This window comes from Hyperolius riggenbachi, chromosome 7 (assembly GCF_040937935.1).
Source record: "Hyperolius riggenbachi isolate aHypRig1 chromosome 7, aHypRig1.pri, whole genome shotgun sequence".
NCBI lineage: Eukaryota > Metazoa > Chordata > Amphibia > Anura > Hyperoliidae > Hyperolius > Hyperolius riggenbachi.
In genome coordinates this window covers 197,814,854-197,840,766 of record NC_090652.1, presented here as the reverse complement: position 1 = coordinate 197,840,766, position 25,913 = coordinate 197,814,854, and the positions used below count along the sequence as shown (strand labels likewise).

Below are 25,913 nucleotides of genomic sequence, written 5' to 3'. Positions count from 1 at the left end.
AAACCAGTTAATAGCTGGGTGGCTGAGGAAGTTAAGTAGAGAAACCTTAATACACTGCACATTTATTTCTCATTTGCAGAGGTATAGTTATCATTACCATTGTGCTCTTGGCCATTCTCTGGATGCATTTTGTGGCTAAAGACATTAATCATAGTGACACTGCCACAGTTCATGACACAAAGTACTGTACACTATTAATAGCTTTTAACCATTTATTCAGTATTTATAGCTTTTAACAATTTCTTTACGTAAATTTACATAAATCCTTTATTATCCATGGCAAGAAAAAAAATGCCTAGCCTTTTGCAGAATAAAAAAAATCTATGTCCCATTTTTGAAGACAAGCCTTTAAGGCCTCATTCACACCTAAAATCGAAAATGCAAACGCAAGCGTTTTGTGTTTTTGTGCGCTTCCTCTCCCGGCTCTCTCCTGTGCACTGTGTTTCTGGTAAAAGTGCTTTACTAAACGCTTTTCCAGAGCGGTTTTGTAATTCACTCCGTGACGCAAGTCAGGCAGTGAGCTCTTTGACCCGGAAAATAATAAAATGCGTGATTTTGTGAGCGTTTTGCATTTTTCCTATACCTTCCATTATAGCAAAAATGCCTAAAAAATGGTACAGGCACCGCTTTGCTCAACGCATAAACCAAACTGATATGAACCTTCTCATAGAGATTCATTGCACAAGCGTTTTGTGGGCGATTTAAAAAAATCGCCTGCACTTGAAAAAAGGCCAAAAACGCCCCTAGTGTGAACGAGCCCTGCATGTGTGCTCCACTTCTGCTTACTTATAGGAAAATTCAGCTTGAGCTATTTTGTTTGTAATTTTAGTTGTTTACTGTTTATACTAATTTCTGTGGCTGACAAGAAGCGGTATCTCCTTACTCCCTGTTCTTAGTGATCCTGTCACTGAAACAGGAAAGGGAAACAGTGTTTGAAATTTAAATATTAAAATGCAGACAGCAATGAAGACCACACAAAAAATTTCCAGAAAGCTGAAAAATATTTTATTCCTTTTGTCAGCAGTGGTGTATTTTGTGGGGGGCAGGCATGGCTCGTGCCATGGCGCCCCAACACCCATAGGCGTCATGCCTGCCCCTTCCTGTGCTACCATCACTGCCTCCTATTGTCGCCAGCCTCTGTGTCCTGTCTCAGCTGCCTCTATCATGTCACAGGAAGCGAGACTCAGACCTCCAATCAGCGGTGAACAAAGTGTGAAGAGGGCAAATAGTACCCCACGGCCACAGTACTGTACATGCAGAAGTGTGACATGATGGAAGCAGTGGGAATGAGACACACAGGCTGGCGGGCTGCACTCATCTGTGAGTAAATGGGGGAAATACACTTGTCACTACCTAAACTGGGGGTCCATCACTACCTAATCTGGGGGAGCTGTAATTACCAAAACTGAGGGGAGCTGTCTGGGGGGGCTGTCATTACCTAAACTGGGGGGGGGGGGGGCACCTGTTACCAGCTAAACTGGAGGGTCCACCATTACCTAAACTGGGGGGGCTGTCATTACCTAAACTGGGGGAACCTGTCACTACCTAAACTGGGGGCGGGGATCCATCGCTACCTAATCTTGGGGGGGTCCATCACTTCCTAAACTGGAGGAGCTTTCACTACCTAAACTGGATGGGGAAGCTACATACACTGACAGCAGCTGTCACTACCTAAACTGGGAGGAGGGGAGCTACTGGGAACATCTCTTGCTACATAATACTGGGGGATCACTAGGGCGTTCTTGGCCACTTTATTTTATCTTGACATACCTGGAATTGCAGAAACTTACTTTTCTTGTAAAAGGGTACATGGAACGCATACTTATGAATATGCCACTGGAAGACTTGGGTGCAGGGTAAAGCCGATATATGGCTTACTCTGCTGCTGCACAAGTCTCGGCGGCGTTAATTACTATTCCCCCACCAGGTCAACGTGGACTGCAGGGAATTATGTAATTTGGCTTCCAGCTATTGCTGGCGGACGAATTACAGTGTTTTAAAAGCAAGTTAAGCTTCGTCTTCTGACAGCGCCGAAGTTACTCACTGTGCGCTGCTATAGCCGTAGCCGTAATTCCTATTACTGCCTATGGTGGCACCATCTGCGCCCAAATCTCCTGTGCTGTTTTAACAGCGCTTGACATGGAACAGTCTGAAAGATGACAGGTGACAGTGGCATGTATACAAATTGTATTAATGTACAACAATCAGACAATGGGGTTTGGCTTGAAAAGATACATATGCCTAACATATATCCCAATGGGACTGCAAATAGAACCTGTTGATACCCAACATGAATTAAAGGAATGTTGCAAGAAAACAAATGAATTAGCGTAAAAATGTCATTAGTGGCATAATAGCAAACAAAAGGCTATTGCCGGGCATAGCACAGACATGTCAGGTACATGCAAACTATGTGGCCCATGATCTCCCTCACATTGCTGGAGCATAGCTCTAACACAGGTCATTCATGCTAATTGGGTGCAAGAGACCATTACCAAAATTGTTGTTTCAGAAGTGGCCTTCCTTTGTCAAGGTATGGCAGAGAGTTTCTGATGTCCAAACAGACTCCGTTGTGTTTGGACACCATACTTGCTTGCAGCAACTCTCTATTTTCTACCAGGAATCAGAATTGATCCCCTGGGCAACAGCTTGGAGCACAATGCTTCACAGACACGTCAGTAGCCTGCAGGCTATAGAGGGGAGCAGAGGACTGTGTATACTGCATAATGGAGTGGCTTCTCACAGGCGGGGTGGGTGAATAAAATAATGTGCTTGGAGTTCCAGATCTTTATGTGACAGCTACTGTGCTTGCTAGATTCTTGGCTGAGGTGGTCGTATTGGTTCTTGAGGCATATGAGCACGCGCACATGGCTTTAGTCTGCCCAGTTGCAAGTCCTTGCTGGAGTGGTTCCCCAACAGAGAACCTTGGGAGTCATTTTGGAAAGTATATTGTACAATGCAATGGAAGATGCTGGCACTTCATAAATACAAAATAACAATAATTGTACCCTTTCATCTTCGCTCTAACTAATGCTATTGATTAATCACTGTGTTTTACTACTTATTGGTGAATACGTGCTTAAAGGGAACCTAAACCAATGAGGGATAAGGATGTTTCCTTTGAAACAATACCAGTTGTCAGTCCTGCTGATCTATTTGCTGCAGTAGTATCTGGGTCTTACACCTGAAACAAGCATGCCGCTAATCCAGTCTGACTTCAGTCAGAGGAGCACCTGATCTACATGCTTGTTGAGGGGCTGTGACTAAAAGTGTTAAGGTAGCCATACATTGGTGGATTTGCCATCAGATTCGACCAACAGATAGATCCCTCTCTGATCGAATCTGATCAGAGAGGGATCGTATGGCTACCTTTGCTGCAAACAGATTGTGAACCGTTCACAATCTGTTGTGGTGGTGGTGCTGGTGCTGCTGCTGCCGTCGCTCCCCCCCGCCACCGCCATACATTACCTGCTCCGCCGGCGCGGCTGCCCCCGATCACCGCTGCTCCGTCTCCACTCTGGTCTCCACTCTCCAGGTCCGGCATGCTTTACTTCTTCCTGCCGGGCAGGAAGTTTAAACAGTAGAGCGCCCTCTACTGTTTAAACTTCCTGCCGGGCTAGAAGAAGTGAAGCATGCCGGAACCCGGAGACCAGACCAGCGCGAAGACGGAGCAGCGGTGAATGGGGGCAGTAGTGTCGGCGGAGCAACTAATGTATGCGGGCTCTATTGCGTCGGTCGTCGGGTACTCGTACGCCGCTAGCGACGCGCTCCCTACCCGCAGGCGATCGACAGTAATTTTCCGCACGGAGCGATCGACGGGATCGGACGAAATGGATCGAAATTCGACGTGTTGCGGGAACGATGTGACAGCAGATTCGATCCCAGTGATCGAATCTGCTGTCGATCTGGCGGGAATCGGCCTAGTGTATGGCCAGCTTTAGAGACACAGGATCAGCAGGAGAGTCAGGCAACTGGTATTATTTCCATATCCTTCTAAATTTAGGTTCCCTTTAACGTTGTCAAACAGCTTAAGTAATTGCAATGTATTTCACTTGACATACCTTGATTCTTAAGGGTGTGATGGTAAACAGTGTCTCCTAGGCCCTCATTATTACAAGCCTCTTTTCTGGTGAGGTTATCTCTAGGTATCAGCACCTTTAATTAAATGTTATTGTTCTAGGTTTTGATATCTGATTGGAGTTGTTGGTGTTTTTGTTTTGTCCTCCAGGAAAGCACAAGTCGCCCACATGTCATAGAGAGAACACCAGGATCCCAAATATCTAATTTACCGCACCATTCAGGTATGTCCCACCTGCAATTATGCATTACATAACACACATTCATTGCTTATTTCCTGATTACACAACTGGATAGCACACCCTACTTTAATAAAAGTATCTAATAGGAATTAATAATGCCAATCTGATTTCCACTCCTTTTAAAGAAGAACTCCAGTCAAACTAGATGCAAAACAAGGGTCTGGTCTCTTAGCTAGCACCGGATTTGCAAAAATAGGAATTTGTATTGTGTTTTATTTTATTTTCAATATTTTAAATGCAAGAATCTTGGATGGAATAGTCACATGCCTGTCATGTTAACTTTCAACAATCACTGGTGTATTTGATGCGGAAGTAGGCAAAATAAAACCCCTGCAAATTATGACTCATTTTGCATGTGATTAAAAGGGGTAAATAGGACTTGTTGCGCTTTCGGGGTGTTGACTCCCCCGTCGCCCACTCCAGCAAACAAATGTCCCTGCTGGTCCTAATGCCTGGGATGTTGTTTGATCACCTCAAAAGAAGACCACTTCCTGCATCTATCTTTTTTCATCTTGGTTATATGATTCTATACAGAAAATAGAAAATGTTTTGGGATATATTTGCCATTTTTAGTATGATACACTGAGTGCAATTTGATGTTTGTACTGGTTGTCATTTTGTGTCTTATATTCCAATAAAAATAGTTTTTTTTGTTTTTTTTTAAAGAAGACCACCTCCAATAGCATAATATCTTGTTTTATAACAAGTTAAAAAGCATCACACTCACAGGTGCTGAGATAATCATCTGCACTTAGTAGGGTACGCTGGCTCCCAGGTGACCACTTTCCTATACTACACTGCTCTGTCCATGCCTGCACCTTTGCTGCTGCTACAGTAGTTCACTGTCTGTGATTTTACCGCATTGGTGGTCACGTGATCCTCAGCATTGCTCCTTAGCCCACCCTATGCATTTCATTGCTATGCAACTCATTAGGAGCTATACATTGGGATGCCTCTCAATGCTTAAATGTCCTGATCACTGTTCTGACTGGTGGTTTTCATGGGAAACAGCACAACGTTTACAATGCAATTAAACTCCTAGCACTCATACTAATATCATTACATAAAATCTACTATAATAACATGACATTTTGAAAAAAAGATTATATAAAACAATAGACCAGCAATAGTCACCCCATTCATAAAAATAGTGACTACATTAGTGTTAGCAACCTCAATCCTGAATTAGCACAATAATTTGTTAGATCCTAACAATTGTAAAGTGCATCATAGTTGATTATACATATCATACGTAGATAATAGAAATTGCATAAAATATTGTTTACCTATATGACTGAAGTTAATAAATGAAGAAACTTGGATAGCACCACATTCTACCCGAACATACTGATCTCCCCTGCATACATTCCTATAAGGGATTCATTATTTTGTTGTATCTCAGTGAAGGAGCAAGACCTATAACAGTCTGATGCATTGCTTATAAAACAATTTAGATCGATGCAGATGTTTAGCCCTTTAGGTTACAGTGTCCTCATCTCATGTATCCACTCTGTTCCTTTTTTTAAAATTTCTCTCTCTTTGTTACAGCACCACTAGGAGGGTTTTTGCATTTCCACTCCACACATTCTGATTCCCTCATGCTTATAATCATCAATCTGTTTAAAGTGCCTTGGCACTCTGTGTTTTTTATGGCCTTTTTCAATGTTATAGAGGTGTTCATCTAAAGTAGTCTTCAAGGTCTTAATGACACTCCCCATATACTAGTAGCTGCATGGACATCTTATTATGTATACCACAAACTTTGAATTGTATGTCGAAAAACCTCTTATCCTGAAATCTTTACCATTTATGTTGGAAACCACAGTGGTGGCTCTCTCCATCAGTCCTGCTTTTCATACTCAGCAGGTTGTGTAGATTCAAAGGTAGTGGACTTTATCTGTTTATCTGTGACATTAATTCTGCATTGATCCTAGAGGCATATGAGAGTGAGACGCTAGAACTGAGCACATCCTACCAATGTCTTTGCTAGTGAAAATGGATTGCCCAAATGTGTATGAGGTTCATAGTCCGGAAGACTGGTACTATTCCAACATATAATCAAAATAGCAGATAGAGTCTGCACACACATAATAACTTGACGTGCAACTTTTCAGTCATGAGAACACATCTGTAGCACAGATAAGCATTTCGGGAATATGTGGATTCCCTTTTTGTTTAATGTAAATAACATGTTGTTATTGTCTGTGCTACAGATGAGTTTTTTAGAGGAAAAAGTTACACTTCAAGGTGTTATGAGTTTGCAGACTCTATCTACTACAGGGTCACTTAGATCCTTAAATGGTCACCGGTGTTCTCTGGTTTGGGAGAACTGTAGTAAGTCTAGCTTCAAGACACCCACACAACTATACTTCTAAACTTAAAATAATCTTGCAGTACATCTTTTTTTTTCTTCAAATAATCATATTCTGTGGTTTTCTGGGAAAGCACTGTTGGTACTGGTATGGATGCTGTTTGGGCATGTACCATACCAGCATCATTACACAGGTGTAAACCATCTCTAAAACTAAAATGAATCCCGGTGAAAACACTCATTATTATTTGCTGTATTGCCCTGTGATGAAAAGTCCTCCTTAACAATTATTTTAGACTGGTCCTATCTAATATATAACCAAATTCAAAAGAGGTGCCACTGCCTTTCAAAGTTATTTTGCACAATATTGCTCGCTTCTCATTTTTAAAAGTATTTTAATTCATCCAATAAATCCATTCCAGTGCACTTCAATGTATTTTGCATTTGCAAAGATGCAATGTTTTTTTCAGTTACAAAACATGATGGTCCCTATTCAGTTAACCTTTCTCCTCTGTTTTCACCCTGGAGATAATTTTGTATCTTATTTACTTTCAGTTCTTTAATTATCAATTCTTAACAATTGAATAAGTACCAACAAATCGGTAAAAAAGTCATGTCAAACTAAAAGTGTTTTAGCAATAAGGGCCCATATGCAATTAACTTTTTCACCAGGAGTTTTCTCCTAGGTGATATTTTTAAACTTGTCAATATAATGCCTTTGAAGCCACCAGAAAGCTAGAAAATGCTCAAAGTAATTTTAATATTACTTTTTCACCTACTTTTTGGTACTTTTTTTAGTTAAAAAGTGATGGAAAACTATTTTAAATCGAAGATGAAAAATTATCTCCTAGGAGAAAACACAGGTGAAAAAGTGAATTGCATATGGCCCAAGGTGTGAAAACGTCTTGTGTGAGAAAACTCAGTAGTAAAAGTTAATTGAATAGGGGCCAATGTTCACTAAATATATTGTAAAGTTGAAAGCAACATGCTATTTCTGACCACCATGCTGTGGTAACAATAAAATGAAAGCGCATTCAGAATAAGGACATGGAGTAGTTTAAAATTCATTCATTCATTTTGCTAGGTGTAAAAAAACAAGAATTGAAGGATGCTGCTGTACACATACATATAGCCCTCTGTTTTCTAATGTGATTTGCCTATGCACTCTATATCAATTAGAACCAAAGCAATAAACTTCTTCCTGCTGCCAATCTCTCAGGATTTGGGATATCCCTGTATTACCCCTCCAAACAATTAAATAAAACAAGTATACTAAGAGTGGCACCGGACCTGTTCATTCACAAAGATTTTAGTGAACAAGTCCAGCGCCACTCATTGTATACATGATTTTGCTATTAGTACTTCCAGAGTAATAGATTCTATCTTTATCACTTGAACCCTGCAGAACTCTCTTCTAAACTACTGGTGTTAAATATCCTTTCCTTCAATTTTGGCTGAATTTCTTTCTTCTGTCCTTTGGGTATAACGATGTGCCAAGCCTTTATATTGGTCTTGTATATGTTTATATGTATGTGAACAATGTATAAAATATTATTTTTCTTTCCAAGCTAAATTAAGACAATTTATCTAAAATTACTGTGTATAAACGTAGTTGTGTATTTTACTAAAGTCCTTTTTGCAGTGCTCACAGTAAACTGCGACTTTGTGGAAGATGAGCATTTTTTATTTTTTGTCCATTTTATGTAGATAAATGAGGGTGTGCAAAGTATTTCTGAATCACAGTAAATTATCAAATTTTAACTTCCCTAACATACAGTGGTGTGAAAAACGATTTGCCCCCTTCCTGATTTCTTATTATTTTGCATGTTTGTCACACTTAAATGTTTCTGCTCATCAAAAACCGTTAACTATTAGTCAAAGATAACATAATTGAACACAAAATGCAGTTTTAAATGATGGTTTTTATTATTTAGTGAGCAAAAAAACTCCAAATCTACATGGCCCTGTGTGAAAAAGTGATTGCCCCCCTTGTTAAAAAATAACTTAACTGTGGTTTATCACACCTGAGTTCAATTTCTGTAGTCACCTCCAGGCCTGATTACTGCCACACCTGTTTCAATCAAGAAATCACTTAAATGTGAGCTATCTGACACAGAGAAGTAGATCAAAAGCACCTCAAAAGCTAGACATCATGCCAAGATCCAAAGAAATTCAGGAACAAATGAGAACAAAAGTACTGTAATTGAGATCTATCAGTCTGGTAGAGGTTATAAAGCCATTTCTAAAGCTTTGGGACTCCAGCGAACCACAGTGAGAGCCATTATCCACAAATGGCAAAAACATGGAACAGTGATAAACCTTCCCAGGAGTGGCTGGCCGACCAAAATTACCCCAAGAGCGCAGAGAAAACTCATCCGAGAGGCCACAAAAGACCCCAGGACAACGTCTAAAGAACTGCAGGCCTCACTTGCCTCAATTAAGGTCAGTGTTCATGACTCCACCATAAGAAAGAGACTGGGCAAAAATGGCCTGCATGGCAGATATCCAAGGTGCAAACCACTTTTAAGCAAAAAGAACATTAAGGCTCGCCTTAATTTTGCTAAAAAAAAAATCTCAATGATTGCCAAGACTTTTGGTAAAATACCTTGTGGACCGAGGAGACAAAAGTTGCACTTTTTGGAAGGTGCGTGTCTCGTTACATCTGGCGTAGAAGTAACACAGCATTTCAGCAAAAGAACATCATACCAACAGTAAAATGTGGTGGTAGTTTGATGGTCTGGGGTTGTTTTGCTGCTTCAGGACCTGAAAGGCTTGCTGTGATAGATGGAACCATGAATTTTACTGTCTACCAAAAAATTCTGAAGGAGAATGTCCGGCCATCTGTCAAGCTGAAGCGATCTTGGGTGCTGCAGCAGGACAATGACCCCAAAAACACCAGCAAATCCACCTCTGAATGGCTGAAGAAAAACAAAATGAAGACTTTGGAGTGGCCTAGTCAAAGCCCTGACCTGAATCCTATTGAGATGTTGTGGCATGACCTTAAAAAGGTGGTTCATGCTAGAAAACCCTCAAATAAAGCTGAATTACAACAATTCTGCAAAGATGAGTGGGCCAAAATTCCTCCAGAGCGCTGTAAAAGACTCGTTGCAAGTTATCGCAAACGCTTGATTGCAGTTATTGCTGCTAAGGGTGGCCCAACCAGTTATTAGGTTCAGGGGGCAATTTCTTTTTCACACAGGGCCATGTAGGTTTTGAGGTTTTTTTTTCTCACTAAATAATAAAAACCATCATTTAAAACTGCATTTTGTGTTCAATTATGTTATCTTTGACTAAGAGTTAACGGTTTTTGATGAGCAGAAACATTTAAGTCTGACAAACATGCAAAAGCATGAGAAATCAGGAAGGGGGCAAATAGTTTTTCACACCACTGTATTAATGTAAAACGTCTTCCATGTTGTGATTGGCTTTCACTTTTGAGATGATTCTCGTGTATCCAATTCATGGGTTATCAAAAGGAAAATAACCAAAAGAAAATATAATAATGGATAATTCTAACACTCACTTTGGGCACTTAAACAATCTAACCAAAATGAGGATATGTCTATGTACTCAAGTGACTGAAAAGTTATTTTCATACCTAGTATAATCTTTTAATAATAGAAATCTGCAGTGTCTACTCTCATTTTTCCAGCCTTTCAGTTTATTGAATACCCCAAAATAAAACATTGTGCTATGATGTACAGCAATGTGTGAAATTCACCCATGGTGCTCTATAATTGTACATTTGAGGTTGTGATGTCTGTTAGCTCCATATATAAAGTAGCCAGTGGTGTGGTGTGGAATCCTTTATCTTGTCATACAGCACAGGTATTGACAGGTGAGCCAATGTGGCCTGAGGTACCGTAAATGGGAGGGGCATAAGCTCTGTGTCAGCACTGGATCCTTTTTACAGGACCAGTATTGGAATGTTTTAAGACGTGTGTACGTAAATGTCTCTTATGTCACATAAGAACATTCAGATTTCTGATGTGAAATGTAGACCATTTTCATTTAGCTTACTGTCTTTCAGAAATGTAGAGGAAGTAGTGTAACATGCTCCCCTACCTATTCTAGCCATAATTTCTCCCTAGTTTTAACCAAGCCCTAAACTCTCCCCTTTTCCGTGCTCAAGAGTGCTAACAAAACATCTTAACCACTACCCTTTGAGCCTGTCATAAGAACAGATGGGGAGGGTCGCAAGGGATAAATACATACCTTTCCTGATGTCTTTGGGGCACAGAAGACGCTCTGACCCCCTCCTCGGCAGTATGGCAGCAGCAATGTTTCCGAAGACTGCAAATGATCTTCGAAAACATCCACTTGCATGGTCGCAGCTCACCCCCAGCTCAGAAGCCACTAATCAGGCAGCAGCTGTTGAGCTTTGGGTGTGCCGCGGCCACACAGCTGGTCGTGGCCAGCACCTTGATGGTCAGTTTAACAAAAAACTGCCAGGGCCCAACCTGAAGGGCAGGCAAAGTGTTTACCTGCCTGGAGGGATGAAATCCAGACAAGTAAGTATTTTACCCCTTAATTCCTCCATCATTTAGACAGAGGCTGTCATGTCATTTACACCTCAAGTGCTCTTTAACATTAGGTTGTCCATCAAGACTTCCTTTGTGCAGGGATTATGCTCATTTTTAGCATCATGGAAACCTTCTAAAGCTGCAGTTACTAAGCATGGTACATCATCCGGGTGCAGCACATGTTGACTAACGATACATGTTCACTGGTGCTCATTCATAAATCACTGACTTTCATATGATTGCACTAACCCAATGGTAATATTTCTACAGCAACCTTAACTTACTGCAATGCTTTTGCAATGTCTCTTTGGTTGAGGTGCTTTGGTGTTAATTTATAGTGTGTGTTTTGTGGGTCAATGTATATGATACTGATTACATACCTAGTGTAAAAAATAGGTATTTACTAAAATATCTGTTACTCTCTTTGCAGATTTAGAGGAGAGAGCCACCAGCCAACAGCCATTTTTTGCACAAACACAGTGGCTAAGAAGGAGAAGGAAAAGAACAGTCGGTGTAAGTATAAATAGGCAAAAAATGCATTCTGTGAACTATGCATGTGCAGAACTCATTTTACATATACAGGGTGCTATAAGTAGTGATAATTGTAATATGCTAATCTTGGGATGATTTAAGCAGTTAATAGCAAAGCCCCCATGCATGCTATTGTCACCAAAATGGCCACGCGCTGGATTATCATGCAAATAAGGACGTGAGCGGCCGCTATTGCTTTTCATTCTTTTAAATTTAAAGGGGACATGAAAGAAATGCCGCCTTTGATTAATTAGGTGTCTGTAGGCATGTGCCTAGGGTGCTTTGTGGTAAATCTGGCCCTTGCAATCACCAAGGACACTCAACGTAGTCATGAGGATCTTGCCCTTACTGGCTGTGTCACCAAAGATTCCTTTTAGTAATTCTATATCAATGTTTTACTTGTACATACTATTCCCCATAATACACATAATTTTGGTGATAATCCCATATATGGGGACTTTGCTGTTAACTGCTAAAATCAGCGGAAAAATATGCAAAATTACAAACAAATTACGTAAAAATCAGTTGAATTTCCAAATTGTGTTTACGAGTAGTCATAATAGTGAAATTTTATGTGAAATTTTGTGTAATCGGAATTAGTAGATTACAATCATCACTACAATACACTAACTAGCAGCTAGCAATAATGGAAACCTCACACTTGCCCTAACTTAACTAATGACCATAGCAATGCATTTTGGCTTCAGGAGTTCTCATAATGGAACTCCCCAACATGGCACAGATATTATTTAGTCATGCAATTGTTCAGGATCACAATGCTATATGTAAGCTACTTTGTACAGCAGCTCGCCAAATAGGGTTGTAAGCACTGAACTGCATTAAGCAGAATAACATGCTTAAAGTTTTACTGCACAATGAGTAGAACAGAATGCAATCCAATACATGCCATGGATTACGTTCTACTCATCCGGGTTTAGGCCTCTTTCACAGTGCGACGTTAAAGTCGCACGTTAGAAAATGTTTTAACGTGGCTTAACGCACAGCAACACTAAGTCTGTGCAACATTCACAGTGCACAAGTTGCGTTGAGTGTAACGTGTAGCAATACTTAGAAAGTGCTGCATGCTGTGCGTTTAGCAATAAATCTGCTGCGTTGTGTATGTTGCACATGCTTAGTAATGTTTTTTGTGTTTTTTAATGTAACGCATGCGCCGTTTTTGTTCCATCACTGTGCGACGAAAACGGTGCACCAAACACAGGGCTAAAGAATGTACTATAATGTCCAAGTTATAGTACATTCAATGCATTGCATTAGGGGCACGTTATGTGACCTTAACGTCGCATCAAACGCACCGTCCCACTGTAAAAGAGGCCTTAAAGGGACACTTAAGTCAAACAAAAAAAAAAATTAGTTTTACTCACCTGGGGCTTCCAATAGCCCGCTGCAGCTGTCCGGTGCCCTCGCCATCTCCCTCCGATCCTCCTGGCCCCGCCGGCAGCCACTTTCTCTTTCGGTGACAGGAGCTGACAGGCTGGGGACGCGAGTGATTCTTCGCGTTCCTGGCCACAATAGCGCCATCTATGCTGCTATAGCATATATCATATGCCATATAGCTGCATAGAGGGTGCTAATGTGTCTGGGAACGCGAAGAATCACTTGCGTCCCCAACCTGTCAGCTCCTGTCACCGAAACAGGAAGTGGCTGCTGGTGGGGCCAGGAGGATCGGAGGGAGACGGCGAGGGCACCGGACAGCTGCAGGGGGCTATTGGAAGCCCTAGGTGAGTTAAACTCATTTTTTTTGTTTGACTTAAGTGTCCCTTTAAAGCGGAATATAACCCAGCATTTCATCTTTGCTCTAAAACATTATTTACAGCATATTATATGCAACAAACATTTTTTTTTTTACTAGACCAGAATTGGAAGGGTTACATACAGAGCTTGAAAGTTCAGTGTAGTGAAATGTGGACGCATCCGAACTTGTAGATTATGTTATCTTGTGTTTACTTAAATGTATCAAGTGACGAATGTGACACATTCTCTGACTGTGGAGAAGCTGCTCAACACAGACAGTCAAAGCATGTCTGCCTGAATGAATGAATGAATAAAACCAGTTATTAATAAAATGCAAAGTCAGCTTACAAAGCAAAAAACTGTACTTTTTGGAACCTATAACTTCTAAGTGAATAATAATACTTATGCAAAAATGCAAATATGATAACTGTATGGCATATAAAAAGTAGGAAAACATGTTTTTATTGAATATTATGTCAGGGTTTTAAACCGCTTTAAGAAAACATCAGGTGAGAGAGGAGCTGCAGCCGGGGACACATAGGCCTCCAGGGGCTGAAGGAAGCCCCAGGTAAATACTGTATATACTCGCAAGCAAGCCGAATTTTTGACCCCCCAAAAGTGGGCCAAAAGTTGGGGGGTCAGCTTGCTTGCGAGTGATGTGGTCCGTGGTCCCCTCCCCTGTCCGCTCCCCCCGCGGCCGCCGCTGCAATTAGCTTACTCGGCGGCTTCCTCTATTCCCGTGTCCGTGCAGGCATGTAAATAATTCACAGCAGTTTGCCCCACGGCGGCTGCTGTGTGATGAGGGAGGAAGCTGTAGGGAGAGCGGTTCCCATAGTAACGGCGATACACATCCATCGCCGCTACAGAAAGCCGCTCTCCTGCTTCCTCCCTCATAACACAGCAGCCGCCGTGGGGCGAGCTGCTGTGAATTATTTACATGCCTGCACGGAGACGGAGAGGGGAAAAGAGGAAGCCGCCGGGTAAGCTAATTGCAGCGGCGGTTGCCGCGGCGGGGGGGTCCACCTATACTGAGCACTACCTATACTGAGCACTATACTAGCTATAATGGGGCACTATACTAGCTATACGGGGCACTATACTAGCTATAATGGGGCACTATACTAGCTATACTGGGGCACTATACTAGCTATACTGGGGCTCTATACCAGCTATAATGGGGCACTATACTAGCTATACTGGGGCACTATACTAGCTATAATGGGGCACTATACTAGCTATAATGGGGTACTATACTAGCTATAATGGGGCACTATACTAGCTATAATGGGGCACTATACTAGCTCTAATGGCTATAATGGGGCACTATACTAGCTCTAATGGGGCACTATACTAGCATACTGGGCACGATACTAGCTATGCTGGGCACTATACTAGCTATACTGGGGCACTTTACTAGCTATACTGGGCACTATACTAGCTATACTGGGCACTTTACTAGCTATACTGAGCACTACCTATCTATACTGGGCACTATACTAGCTATACTGGGGCACTATACTAGCTATACTGGGCACTATACTAGCTATACTGGGCACTATACTAGCTATACTGGGCACTTTACTAGCTGTACTGGGCACTATACTAGCTATACTGGGCACTTTACTAGCTATACTGGGCACTATACTAGCTGTACTGGGCACTTTACTAGCTGTACTGGGCACTTTACTAGCTGTACTGGGCACTATACTAGCTATACTGGGCATTTTACTAGCTATACTAGGCACTTTACTAGCTATACTGAGGCACTACCTACCCATACTGGACACTATGCTAGCTCTACCGGGACACACTGGGGGGATCACGCGGCCAGCATTTCCTACCCCCGGCTTATATGAGGGTCAATCATTTTTTCCTGTTTTTTCGGGTAAAAGTTGGGGGGGTCGGCTTACATGCGGGTCGGCTTGCTTGCGTGTATATACGGTAAATCTTTTTTTTTTTGTTTTTATTCCCTGATGTTTCCTTTAAGACTTAACACACATACTGTCATTCTGCTTAATGGATATTCGAGCTTCACAGGATCACAATTTTATCCTGGATGCCTCTCTGGCCGTGCCCCTGGTGGCTTCCTTATCGAGGTGTGCACACTCACAGCACTATCAGCAGTGCATGTAGGGACTGGAGCGTGGCCAGAGTGGTGTCAATGAACCAACTGCACTTGTGTGAAAAGATAGTATATCTGGTGCAAAGGACATGACCACTGGCAGAGGCTTTCAGGGGGAAAGGAGAAAGCACTCCTGGACTGGATACCATTGCGGAACAATGTATGTACTCTAACTTTGTTCTTTTAGCTTGGATATCCTTTAACACAGTTCACTGCATACATCCACTAGAAAGCTTACAGTATTTTGGCATACTTGAGAAAAGTACAGCTGTTACACTCTGCAGGTTGTATGTCTGTCTGTGACCCCAGTTCTTTCAGTGACTGGGACATATTTGTCAGTATAATATATGATGTGTTCAATCTCCAAAACAGGCTCGTGGTGGTGTATTTGAAGAAATGAAATATGTTGAACTCATGATTGTAAATGATAACCAAATGGTAAGCAAATTGTATTTCTTTGTGAGATATTTATGTTTTCAAGACATACATATGGCATGAGCCCTTTCAGCCATTTAGGTGCCCATATGCAGTTAATTTTTTCAAGTAATTTTTAATCTTCTGTTTAAAATAACGTTTCAGTACTTTGCATTTGAAAAAATACCAAAAGTACGTGGAAATGTACTGTCAAAATTATTCAGTGTATTTTCTTGCTCTCTGGTGGCTTAAAAAGCATTTTATTGACAAGGTGTAAAAATATCAACTAGGAGAAAACTCAGGAGAAAAAGTGAATTACATATGGGCCCATAAGCAACTCACTTTTTCTCCTCCGTTTTCTTCTAGGAGATAATTTTTCATCTTCAATTTAAAAGGACTTTTTAGCACTTTTCCATAGAAAAAGTAACACAAAGTAGGTGAAAAGGTACTATAAAAATTATTTTGAGTTTTTGTTTGCTTGCTGGTGGTTTAACCTCTTGAGGACCACAGTGTTAAACCCCCCTAAAGACCAGGCCATTTTTTGGTAATTAGGCCACTGCAGCTTTAAGGACTCGCTGCAGGGCCGCACAACACAGCACACAAATGATCCCCCCCCCCTTTTCTTCCCACCAACAGAGCTTTCTGTTGGTGGGGTCTGATCTCTCCCCAGATGTTTATTTTATTTTTTTTATAAATATTTGTTTGATTATTTTTTAAATAAGTATACCTATTATTTGTTTTTCTATTTTTGTAGTGAACCCTCCCTCCCCCCACCACCCAATCAGCGTGATCAGCTGCCATAGGCTTCAGCCTATGACAGCTGATCGCTTTCCTGCTTCTGGAGGGGATAGCTGTGTCACACGGCTGTCCCCAGTACAGCGCTGCCTTAGATTGCAGCGCTGTACAGTAATAAAAGTCAGTAATGTCGATCGCCACTGGGAGACTGAAGCCATCAGAGCGAGGATGCGCGATCACCCACAAACCACGCCCCAAGGACCTTACTCCGATCGGCGTTAGGTGGTCCTGGGGCTGACACCGCGGCCACGCCCATCGCCGTGACACGATCGGCAAGTGGTTAAAAGGCATTTTATTTAGGTGAAAATATCACCTGGGAGAAAACTCAGGTGAAAAAGTCAATTGCATATGGTCCCTGGTCTAAAATACATAGAATAAGCAGATGCATTAAATATTGCCTTTCTGAAAAGGCTAGATGATAGAATGGATATACAGTATTTGATGAATCTGTTTACTCTATACATTTTAACTCATTGGGGATGACAGGTCCCTTTAAAGAGGAACTCCAGTGAAAATAATGTAATAAAAAAGTGCTTCATTTTTACAATAATTATGTATAAATGATTTAGTCAGTGTTTGCCCATTGTAAAATCTTTTAAATCCCTGATTTACATTCTGACATTTATCACATGGTGACATTTTTACCGCTGGCAGGTGATGTAGCTGCTGCTTGCTTTTTTGGCAGTTGAAAACAGCTGTAAACAGCTATTTCCCACAATGCAACAAGGTTCACAGACAGGAAACTGCCGAGAGTACCATGATCCTCAGAGTTTTTTGTGGGAGGTGTTTCACCACAATATCAGCCATACAGAGCCCCATGATGATCAGTTTGTGAAAAGGAATACATTTCTCATGTAAAAGGGGGTATCAGCTACTGATTGGGATGAAGTTCAATTCTTGGTCACGGTTTCTCTTTAAGGACTGGAGCCTTTTTTTTTTCCATTTTACACTTCCTGATCACTGTTATTGGCTCACAGTGATCAGGAGGTCAGGAGCCACTGAAAATGGGTTCTGATCCAAATACGGAACTCTGCCGTCTTTAGACAGCAGAGATCTATGCTGGTGGGGACACGCGATCGTGTCCTATGCTTCAGAGCTACCGGCATTACAACTACACTGCATCAGTCTTAGGCAGCCACAAGTGCAGCATCGTTTTAACTATTGGTGGACCCAAATTGGTTAAGGTGCCCACTAATAATACAATCTTGAATGTACAATCTTACCACTTCTGTGCAATATAAGGGACTACCTAAAGTATCCACTCAAAGTATACTCTCTAATGGTAGCCTTCTACTACATAAATTTGGTAAAATTGTACAATGAAGATTGTATTATTAGTGAGCACCTTCATACCTGCTGGAGATAATCATTGCACTTTACCTGCATATTGCAATTTCATTAATCCATTTGATACTTGGTGGCACTTTAATAGGGGTTGTTTTGTAGATGGAGGCTTTTTCACCTAATGGTTTAATACCATGCATTTTTCTTGTCCTTTACCCCACCTTTTCACCATCAAAACCTCTATGGCTCATATTGTATGGATGGTGTTGTGGTAAAGAGATAGCAAACATCAGCAATTGCCCACACTCTCCAGTAACACAGTGCAGCAGCACCAACAGGGCAGAAAATGTCAAGCTGAACATGTGCAATGTTTAAAATCTGTAGACAGGGCCAGGCCGAGGGAGAGGCGCAAGCAGACCATTATGGAACCATTACTCACTGCTCAGTGTCAAGATCTCATTCAGCAGTTTCACAGCATCCCCTCGTCTATGACTACTCCAGCGGCATCTCAAATTAAGTGGAGTTACAGAGAGGGAATGCTGAGACATGGCTGAAGAGAGATCTGGGCACTGAAAGGTAAGTTACTTCTCCAGCATGCTCCACTTGCTAGTCTGCATGTTGGGGATGGAGGGGATTACCAAAAACTGGGGTGCTGGTGGCAAATCTGGCTATCTATAATGGGAAGAGGGTTACTAAATAATGAGTGCACATCAGGCGGCCATCTATACTGGGAGAGGAGCCTACTGAGGGCGCATCTGGCTACCTATACTGGTTAGGGGGACACCTAATACTGAGGGCACATCTGGCTACCTATTTTGGGCAGAGTGAGGCTACCTAATACTGAGGACACATCTGGCTACCTATACTGAGGGGGACAAAATATTGGGTGCACATCAGGCAACCTGTACTAGGGAGGGGGCTACCTAATACTGGGGGCACATCTGGCTACCTATAAGGGGAATCTACCTACTGGAACACTTGGGGCACATCTGGTTATATCCCAGTTACTTGCTTAAGTGACTTAGGCCTTGAAAAAATATTAACATCCATGCTGGCAGTGTTTTATCAAATCGTAAGAAATGTGTTGTAACCAATTTATTTATCTCATTTCTACACCACAATTTTTTTTAAGAAGGGTTAAAAGTTGTTGGCACAAAACAGAATCTGCAGTAAACTGTTATTTACATTAAAAACTAACTACTGTTCCAATAGCAGTAATATGCTACTTGTTTATGTTGCCTGTGTCCAGAAATTAGTGTGACATCATTAGTAGGCAATTTAAAGGACCACTATCGCGAAAAAGTTTAAAATTTAAAATAAATGTAAACACATACAAATAAGAAGTATGTTTCCTCCAGAGTAAAATGAGCCATGAATTACTTTTCTCCTATGTTTCTGTCACTTACAGTAGGTAGTAGAAACCTGACATTACCGACAGGTTTTGAACCAGCTAATTTCCTCACGGGGGATTCTCAGCATGGCCTTTATTCTTTATAAAGACACTCCCTGAAAAGGATTTATACAAATATGCTAGCCAGCCTTCCTGCTCGCTGCACAGTTTTTTTGGCAGTTGGATGGAGCAACTGCCATTTACTAGGTGCTTTTGAAAATAAAGAAAACAATGAGTATCCCCCATGAGGGGATGAGCTGGTCTAAAACCTGTCAGTTCTATCAGATTTCTATTACCTACTGTAAGTGACCGCAACATAGGTGAAAAGTAATTAATTCCTCATTTTACTTTGCAAGAAACATACTGTCAGGCTTGGTGGTGTATTCTCCACAGTCAGCATGCAACACATAAGCTGACGTGAAGGAGGTACACACACCAGCACAAGGAATCAGGATATCCCCAGTTTAGTGGAGGAGAGGACTGACTCCAATAGGAGATTGTGGCGCACAGAGCCGGTGCAGATCCGAACAGCCACAAACAATACTTTCGTGAAAACGTCTCAGCGCAAAGTAGAAAGTAAACCAGAACTGAGGAGATCAGGACAGGTAGACAGAATGAACGCTTGCTTAACTAGCCTCTACTTAGTGACAGCAAGCGTCCACAACAAGACAGACTGGAATGAGGCAGCCAATGCGTTTGCAGCGATGGCGTGCCTCACAAAGACAGGACAGGATAGTCAGGAAATAGCAGGATCAAGATAGATGAACGTAACACAGACAAAAATACAATAAGTATGTTTTCCTAGCGTATTACAATTACAGCTATCAATGAAACTATTTGTAACGTCTGACTAACATATGTATATATCGGCAATGAACCGATATATGACATAAGCAGGAACACTGACTAGGACTGGAGCAATACAGGGAACAGGACTCAGAAGGATTCGCTATCTCTTCGCAGAGATGAACGCAATCCACAAACGGTAACAGAACAGGATTCAGAAGGATTCGTTATCTCTTCGCAGAGATGAACGCAATCCACAAACAGAACCAGGAGCAGGATAACTAACTCAGCACGGGTGATCACGATACGCGCAAACTACCAAACCGTGCTGGAAAGCTGACTAACTGAACACAGGATATAAACAGTTCGTGTACGTATACATCAGCGACACTGATGTATCAACGTAACACGAATACAAGGAAAATAATAAACGTGCTGGTATGCATATATATTGGCAATGAACCAATATATGATGCAAGACCAGCAAAGTATCTTTAGAACAAGAAACACGATCTGGGGCTGAAGCAACAGCAAGACAGGCTTAAACTGAAGCTATGATAGCCCAAGGAGCCCTGCAGGAAGCAGATCTTTATACTGAGGTCATCCAATGGGAGCAGACATGCGGATTCCCACACAGGTGAATGATAATCAGTCACAAGCTGACAGCAGGAAAAGGCAGACAAAGCTATGCAGCTTGCATGGAAAGAGATCAGAACTGCCTGAGCTGCAGCACTACTACTGCCAGCAGTACCTGCTGCAGAAGCGATCATAACACATACTTCTAATTTGTATATGTTTGCATGTACTTTTTTTTGCGATAGTGGTCCTTTAATAATGTCTCAAATAGGTCAGTTTATATGTCACCCTAATTTGTATCACAAATTTGCTGCAAAAATTTGTAACATAAAACTTTAACTCAATAACTTTTACCTTTTCCTGGCTGTCAATTTTTCATTTTTCAGAGGAAGATTTTTCACTTTGACATTGGTTAGTTTGCATCAAATGATGAAGGTGGCTTAATCTAATTATAAAAATGGACCTCCACTACCTTCTGAATGGGAGGGGCTATGTTGCTGGTATGCGAAGATGAATACATACCCCCTTGTAGGTGGTCAAATTATAAAAAAAAATATAGTAGTATTCGGTGTATTAGGGAACTAAAATAGCAAAATTACAGGCCTCAAGGTTTAAGTAGAGTATAGGAATAAAGATGCCATGGGAGCTGAGAGAACATTGCTGTAAAAAAAAAATGTTTTTATTCATAGTAGATCTGCAACACACTTTATGTTGCCAGTTTACTACCCGATTTATATTGTTCATGTCACAAACCAAAGAAATCTGCTGGAAAAATAAAATAACAAAAAACAATTCTATGTTTGAACGTTTGCATTTCTTGTGGCATACTCAAGTACTATTAGCAGGAACATTGTCTTTCCACTAGGTGGCAGTAAATAATAACAGTTCATCAATATGTTAAATAAAGTGTGAGGAATATCCTACACCACTTTAAAACTGTATTTATCACAGCAATTAAACACCTGCCAGAGCATTCTCTACTGGTAGTAATATTTTATATAATTTACAACATTTTTTAATATAATATAAATTCTACAAGAGGTTTGTTTTTGTTTTTTATAAAAGAAAGCCATAGCTTTTTAGAAATAATCTGAAACATTTTTCTCAAAATATTTTTTGAACGAATGACAATTCCAGTATTATGGAAAAAAGGACTCATTGGCAGAAAACGTCCTATTTATCTCAAGAATGACGATCTCATAAGATAATGAAGTAGATGCATAAGACACAAAGAATCCAGGGACCAACTACAAAGGATGCAATCAAACCGTTACTTTTATTCCATCCCAAACATTCCTGACATAAATTGCAGTATCAATGACCTGACAGCCTTTTCGCGGGCAAATTACCTGCTTTGTCATAAGCAAAGTTACATACTTTGCCTCTGACGAAGTGGGTCATGCGTCTATGCTAAATACATTTCATTATCTTATGAGATTGCCATTCTTGAGGTAAGCCACCTCCTCCCTTTTCATTTTTATCTGATTTTTTTTAAATCTGATTTAACTCAGTTTTATATACCCCTTACCCCTCTGAGCTTACATACACCCCCCCCCCCCCCCCCAGCCACCCCAGTTGGTTTGCCTCTCACTCTTTTTATCACAGTGGAGGTCAACTATTTTTACTCAAGAGGGCGACCATATCCAGTGCAGGCTGGACACACTAGTGGAGACAGATCATACATTTTTACCTGCCTCAAATGGTCGGTTGCCCCTCATGCAACCCACCGTTGTGAGTAAACCTTTGTCTTATTTAAATTACCACCTTGTATGACATATTGTGCTATTTTGGCTCCTGTTGTCTTTGTGCTTATTTAAAGAGACTCTGTAACAAAATTTTTAGCCTTATTTCTTCTATCCTATAAGTTCCTGTATCTGTTCTAAAGTGGTCTGTGTTACTGCAGCCTTACCTAGTTGCACAGTGGATGTATTATCTCTGTTATATAATCTAATCTTCTTTCCTTTGTCAGCTTTGTCGGCTCAGGAAGGAATGTGCTGCTCTGCTGTGATAGGTAGAAGCTATACACACCTTTTCCACGCCCCTTCCAGGCTCTGTATGAGTCACAGACTGAGCTTCTCTCAGCCTATCACATGCTGGTTAGCAGCCATGTTTTTTGTTTGTAAACACTGCCTAAAACTGGCAATTACAAGCCAGGATTGCAGCAGGGAGTGGCAGAAACAGCAAAGAGGGGCCCTGGAGAAAATAATGAATAGAATGGTATGCTTTTTATTGTAAGAATTTTAGAGTACAGATTCTCTTTAAGGTGTCAAGGCAACCAAATACATTCATGTTTCCTATTTATCTCAGCCTTCAGAATTCAAGTGAACCCTTCAGCATCTAATTCATGCTAATTAAAAATTGTCTATTGATCCTGAAGGGGAATGAGTCTTTAATAAGCCATGACATCACATCCAAACATATATTGGAAAAGTAAGAAAGTAGCAGGTCTGTCAATAAAAGTTACATAAATACCTCGCTCCACATTGCCCGCAACACAGGAGCACTAGTGATGCTCCTTTACGCTAGGACATCGCTCAGGTGAAACTGGCATTTGAATTTGCAGGTGAACCTGAGCGATGTGAGGTGATATGAAGCTCACATGTTTTGAGCTTTTTATCACCTCGAATTGCATATGGCCCCTATCTGTTACTACTTTCCCTAAGAAGCAGAATGTGGAGCTACCACTAACCTCAGGTGCAGCAATAGAAAGGATATCTGCCCAGTGAGGGTGCAGGCTGCAATAAAAACTTGACAAGTTTCCAACTAGCTATGCTGTCTTGTTTCACCTAACAATGAAATGCTGTAGGTAACATTGTAGGTGACATTATGTAAGTAAAAAAGCACTGCAAAATATATTCCACTGTGTAAACTCGGTGTTGTATAAGGTCTAGTTAACCTTTGTTCTAGTGCAAAAGTACCGTAAATTAATTTCAGATATTATGTCACCATAGGTAACAGAAAAGAAACCACCATTAGTCCTAACCCTTTCCCTCTAAAATGCCTGGAGTTTCCTTTTTTATAGAAATGTATTTGAAATGATCACTTTTAACTATGTTAAGGTTCCTACAGTAATTAAAGATAACAGCATTTTGCAGATTATGTTGTGAGGTAGTTGTTTCTTCTGAACAGTTGGTGGCAGTATTGCATATTCTATATTTTCTAAATTTTTTTGAAGATGTATCTGTCTATAAAAGCAGAATGCTACCAATATTTTACATGTAATATATTTATTCTATAACTAAAACGTCTACTTCTTGATTTCTTTCAGTATAAAAAACAACGGTCTTCACATATACATACCAGCAATTTTGCAAAATCTATAGTGAACGTGGTGGATTCTGTGAGTATATGCCATAGTAGTCACAGATCATTGACATAACAGTTTTTACACAGCTGTACAACTGATAGATATGTATGAAAAACATTGGAATGATGAAATTATTCTCAAGTTTTACAGCTCTTGCTTATGCTGCAGTAACTATGTTGTGGTCACAGAAGGGGAGTGTCCTAGTTCCATTAAAGCAGCGGGGACAGCCATACTATCCCAGAACATAACATAATGCTTTGTACTGTCCACATTGATTTCAGTGAATTTTATATCCTATATAATAATTGCCCTGTCGCTGCATCTTCCTGTGTTCCTGTGTCCGTGTGTTGTGCCTGGTGTGCATGCGTGACATGGGGACGGACTTCTGACAGTGATGGGTGCAGGAGGTTGGATGGGAATGTGTGCAAAACATGCGCACGCGGGTCTTGATCACACGCACGAGTCACAGCCATGCGCATGTTCCAAGGCCGTAGCTCTTTTTTTTAATGGGTGGGCCTTTTAACTAGTAGTAAATAAAGAGAAAACTGTTACAGGCATTTTCCATCTTTACTGCCTCTGACTGCAGCCAATCCTGGTGTCATTTCCTCCCCTACTGTGTTTTTCTCCTGCTTGATATGGTGTATGCATTGTGCCAGCCCACCTCCCCACTAAGCTCTGTACTAAAAACTGCACTGTCATATCTAGTTTGCTCTGTAAACACATGTAAGCAGAGCATAGATCATATTTCAGTAGCTTCTGAAGAAGGGTGAGGTGTATATCCCGTCTCAGCCTCTTGTCACACTGAACTGCCCTTAGCCAATCAGTTAACAAGCTTCCCTCTCCCGACAATGAACTAGAATTTAGCAGGGTTGAGATAAGATTGATTACAGCAGGCACATTTATGATTTTGTTGGAGTGTTTGCAATGCAGGGTCAGAATGTAGACTACATAATATACATAGAGCAGTGGGTAAATGGAATTTGATGGCTGACAATCCTGATTTAAAGAGAATCTGAGGTGGGTTCTAAGAATCCAATTAGCATACAGAGGCTGGGTCTGCATGTAATACCCAGCCTCTGTTGCTATACTGTTTGCCCCAGTCTCCCCCCTGTGCTCTGCTGCACCTCGGGTTCTCTTTAAAGATGTGTACAAATGAATTAAATGTATGTGAAGCAAACACAACAAAATATATTGTGTCAGATGTCAGATCTACTTCCATGGTATTTATTTAATAAGCCATGTTGTGCCAGAATCTGTCAGTGATCCAGCCAAAGTTTAACCATAATGAGACGTGGGGCCATGTGTAATTCACTTTTTCACCCGAGTTTTCTCCAAGGTGATATTTTCACAACTTGTAAATAAAATGCCTTTTACACCACCAGCAAGCAAACAAATACTAAAAATAATTTTGACAGTACCTTTTCATCTACTTTTTGGTACTTTTTAAATTGCAAAGTGCTAAAATTTTATTTTGGATGGAAGATGAAGAATTATCTCCTAGGTGAAAACTCAGGAGAAAAAGTGAATTGCATATTGCCCCTTGTCATTAAATGCATTTTAAACCACCAGAAAGCATGAAAATACTCAGAATAATTTTGATAGTACTTTTTCAACAACTTTTAGTAGAGATAGTACTTTTCAAAGATAGTACTTTTCAACTACTTTTTCAATTATAACATGCTGAAAAGTTATTTTAAAGAGAAGATGAAAACTATCTGTAAGAGGTAACTCAGATGAAAAAGTTACAGTAATTGTATATGTGCCCTTCTTCACTTGACTTATCTCCTAGGAGATAATTTTTTG

At 40.8% G+C, this 25,913-nt stretch overlaps 1 protein-coding gene across 10 annotated transcripts in view; it reads left to right on the top strand.

The window, feature by feature from the left end:
* ADAM23 (ADAM metallopeptidase domain 23) overlaps positions 1–25,913 on the top strand; it is a 468,543-nt gene that overhangs the window by 295,351 nt on the left and 147,279 nt on the right. For all 10 annotated transcript variants that reach the window (XM_068244982.1, XM_068244983.1, XM_068244981.1 and 7 more), the window contains 4 exons: positions 4,229–4,301; positions 11,584–11,666; positions 15,931–15,996; positions 24,072–24,143. In XM_068244982.1, coding sequence (XP_068101083.1) covers positions 4,229–4,301; positions 11,584–11,666; positions 15,931–15,996; positions 24,072–24,143 — 294 coding nt within the window. The remainder of the gene's footprint in view (positions 1–4,228; positions 4,302–11,583; positions 11,667–15,930; positions 15,997–24,071; positions 24,144–25,913) is intronic.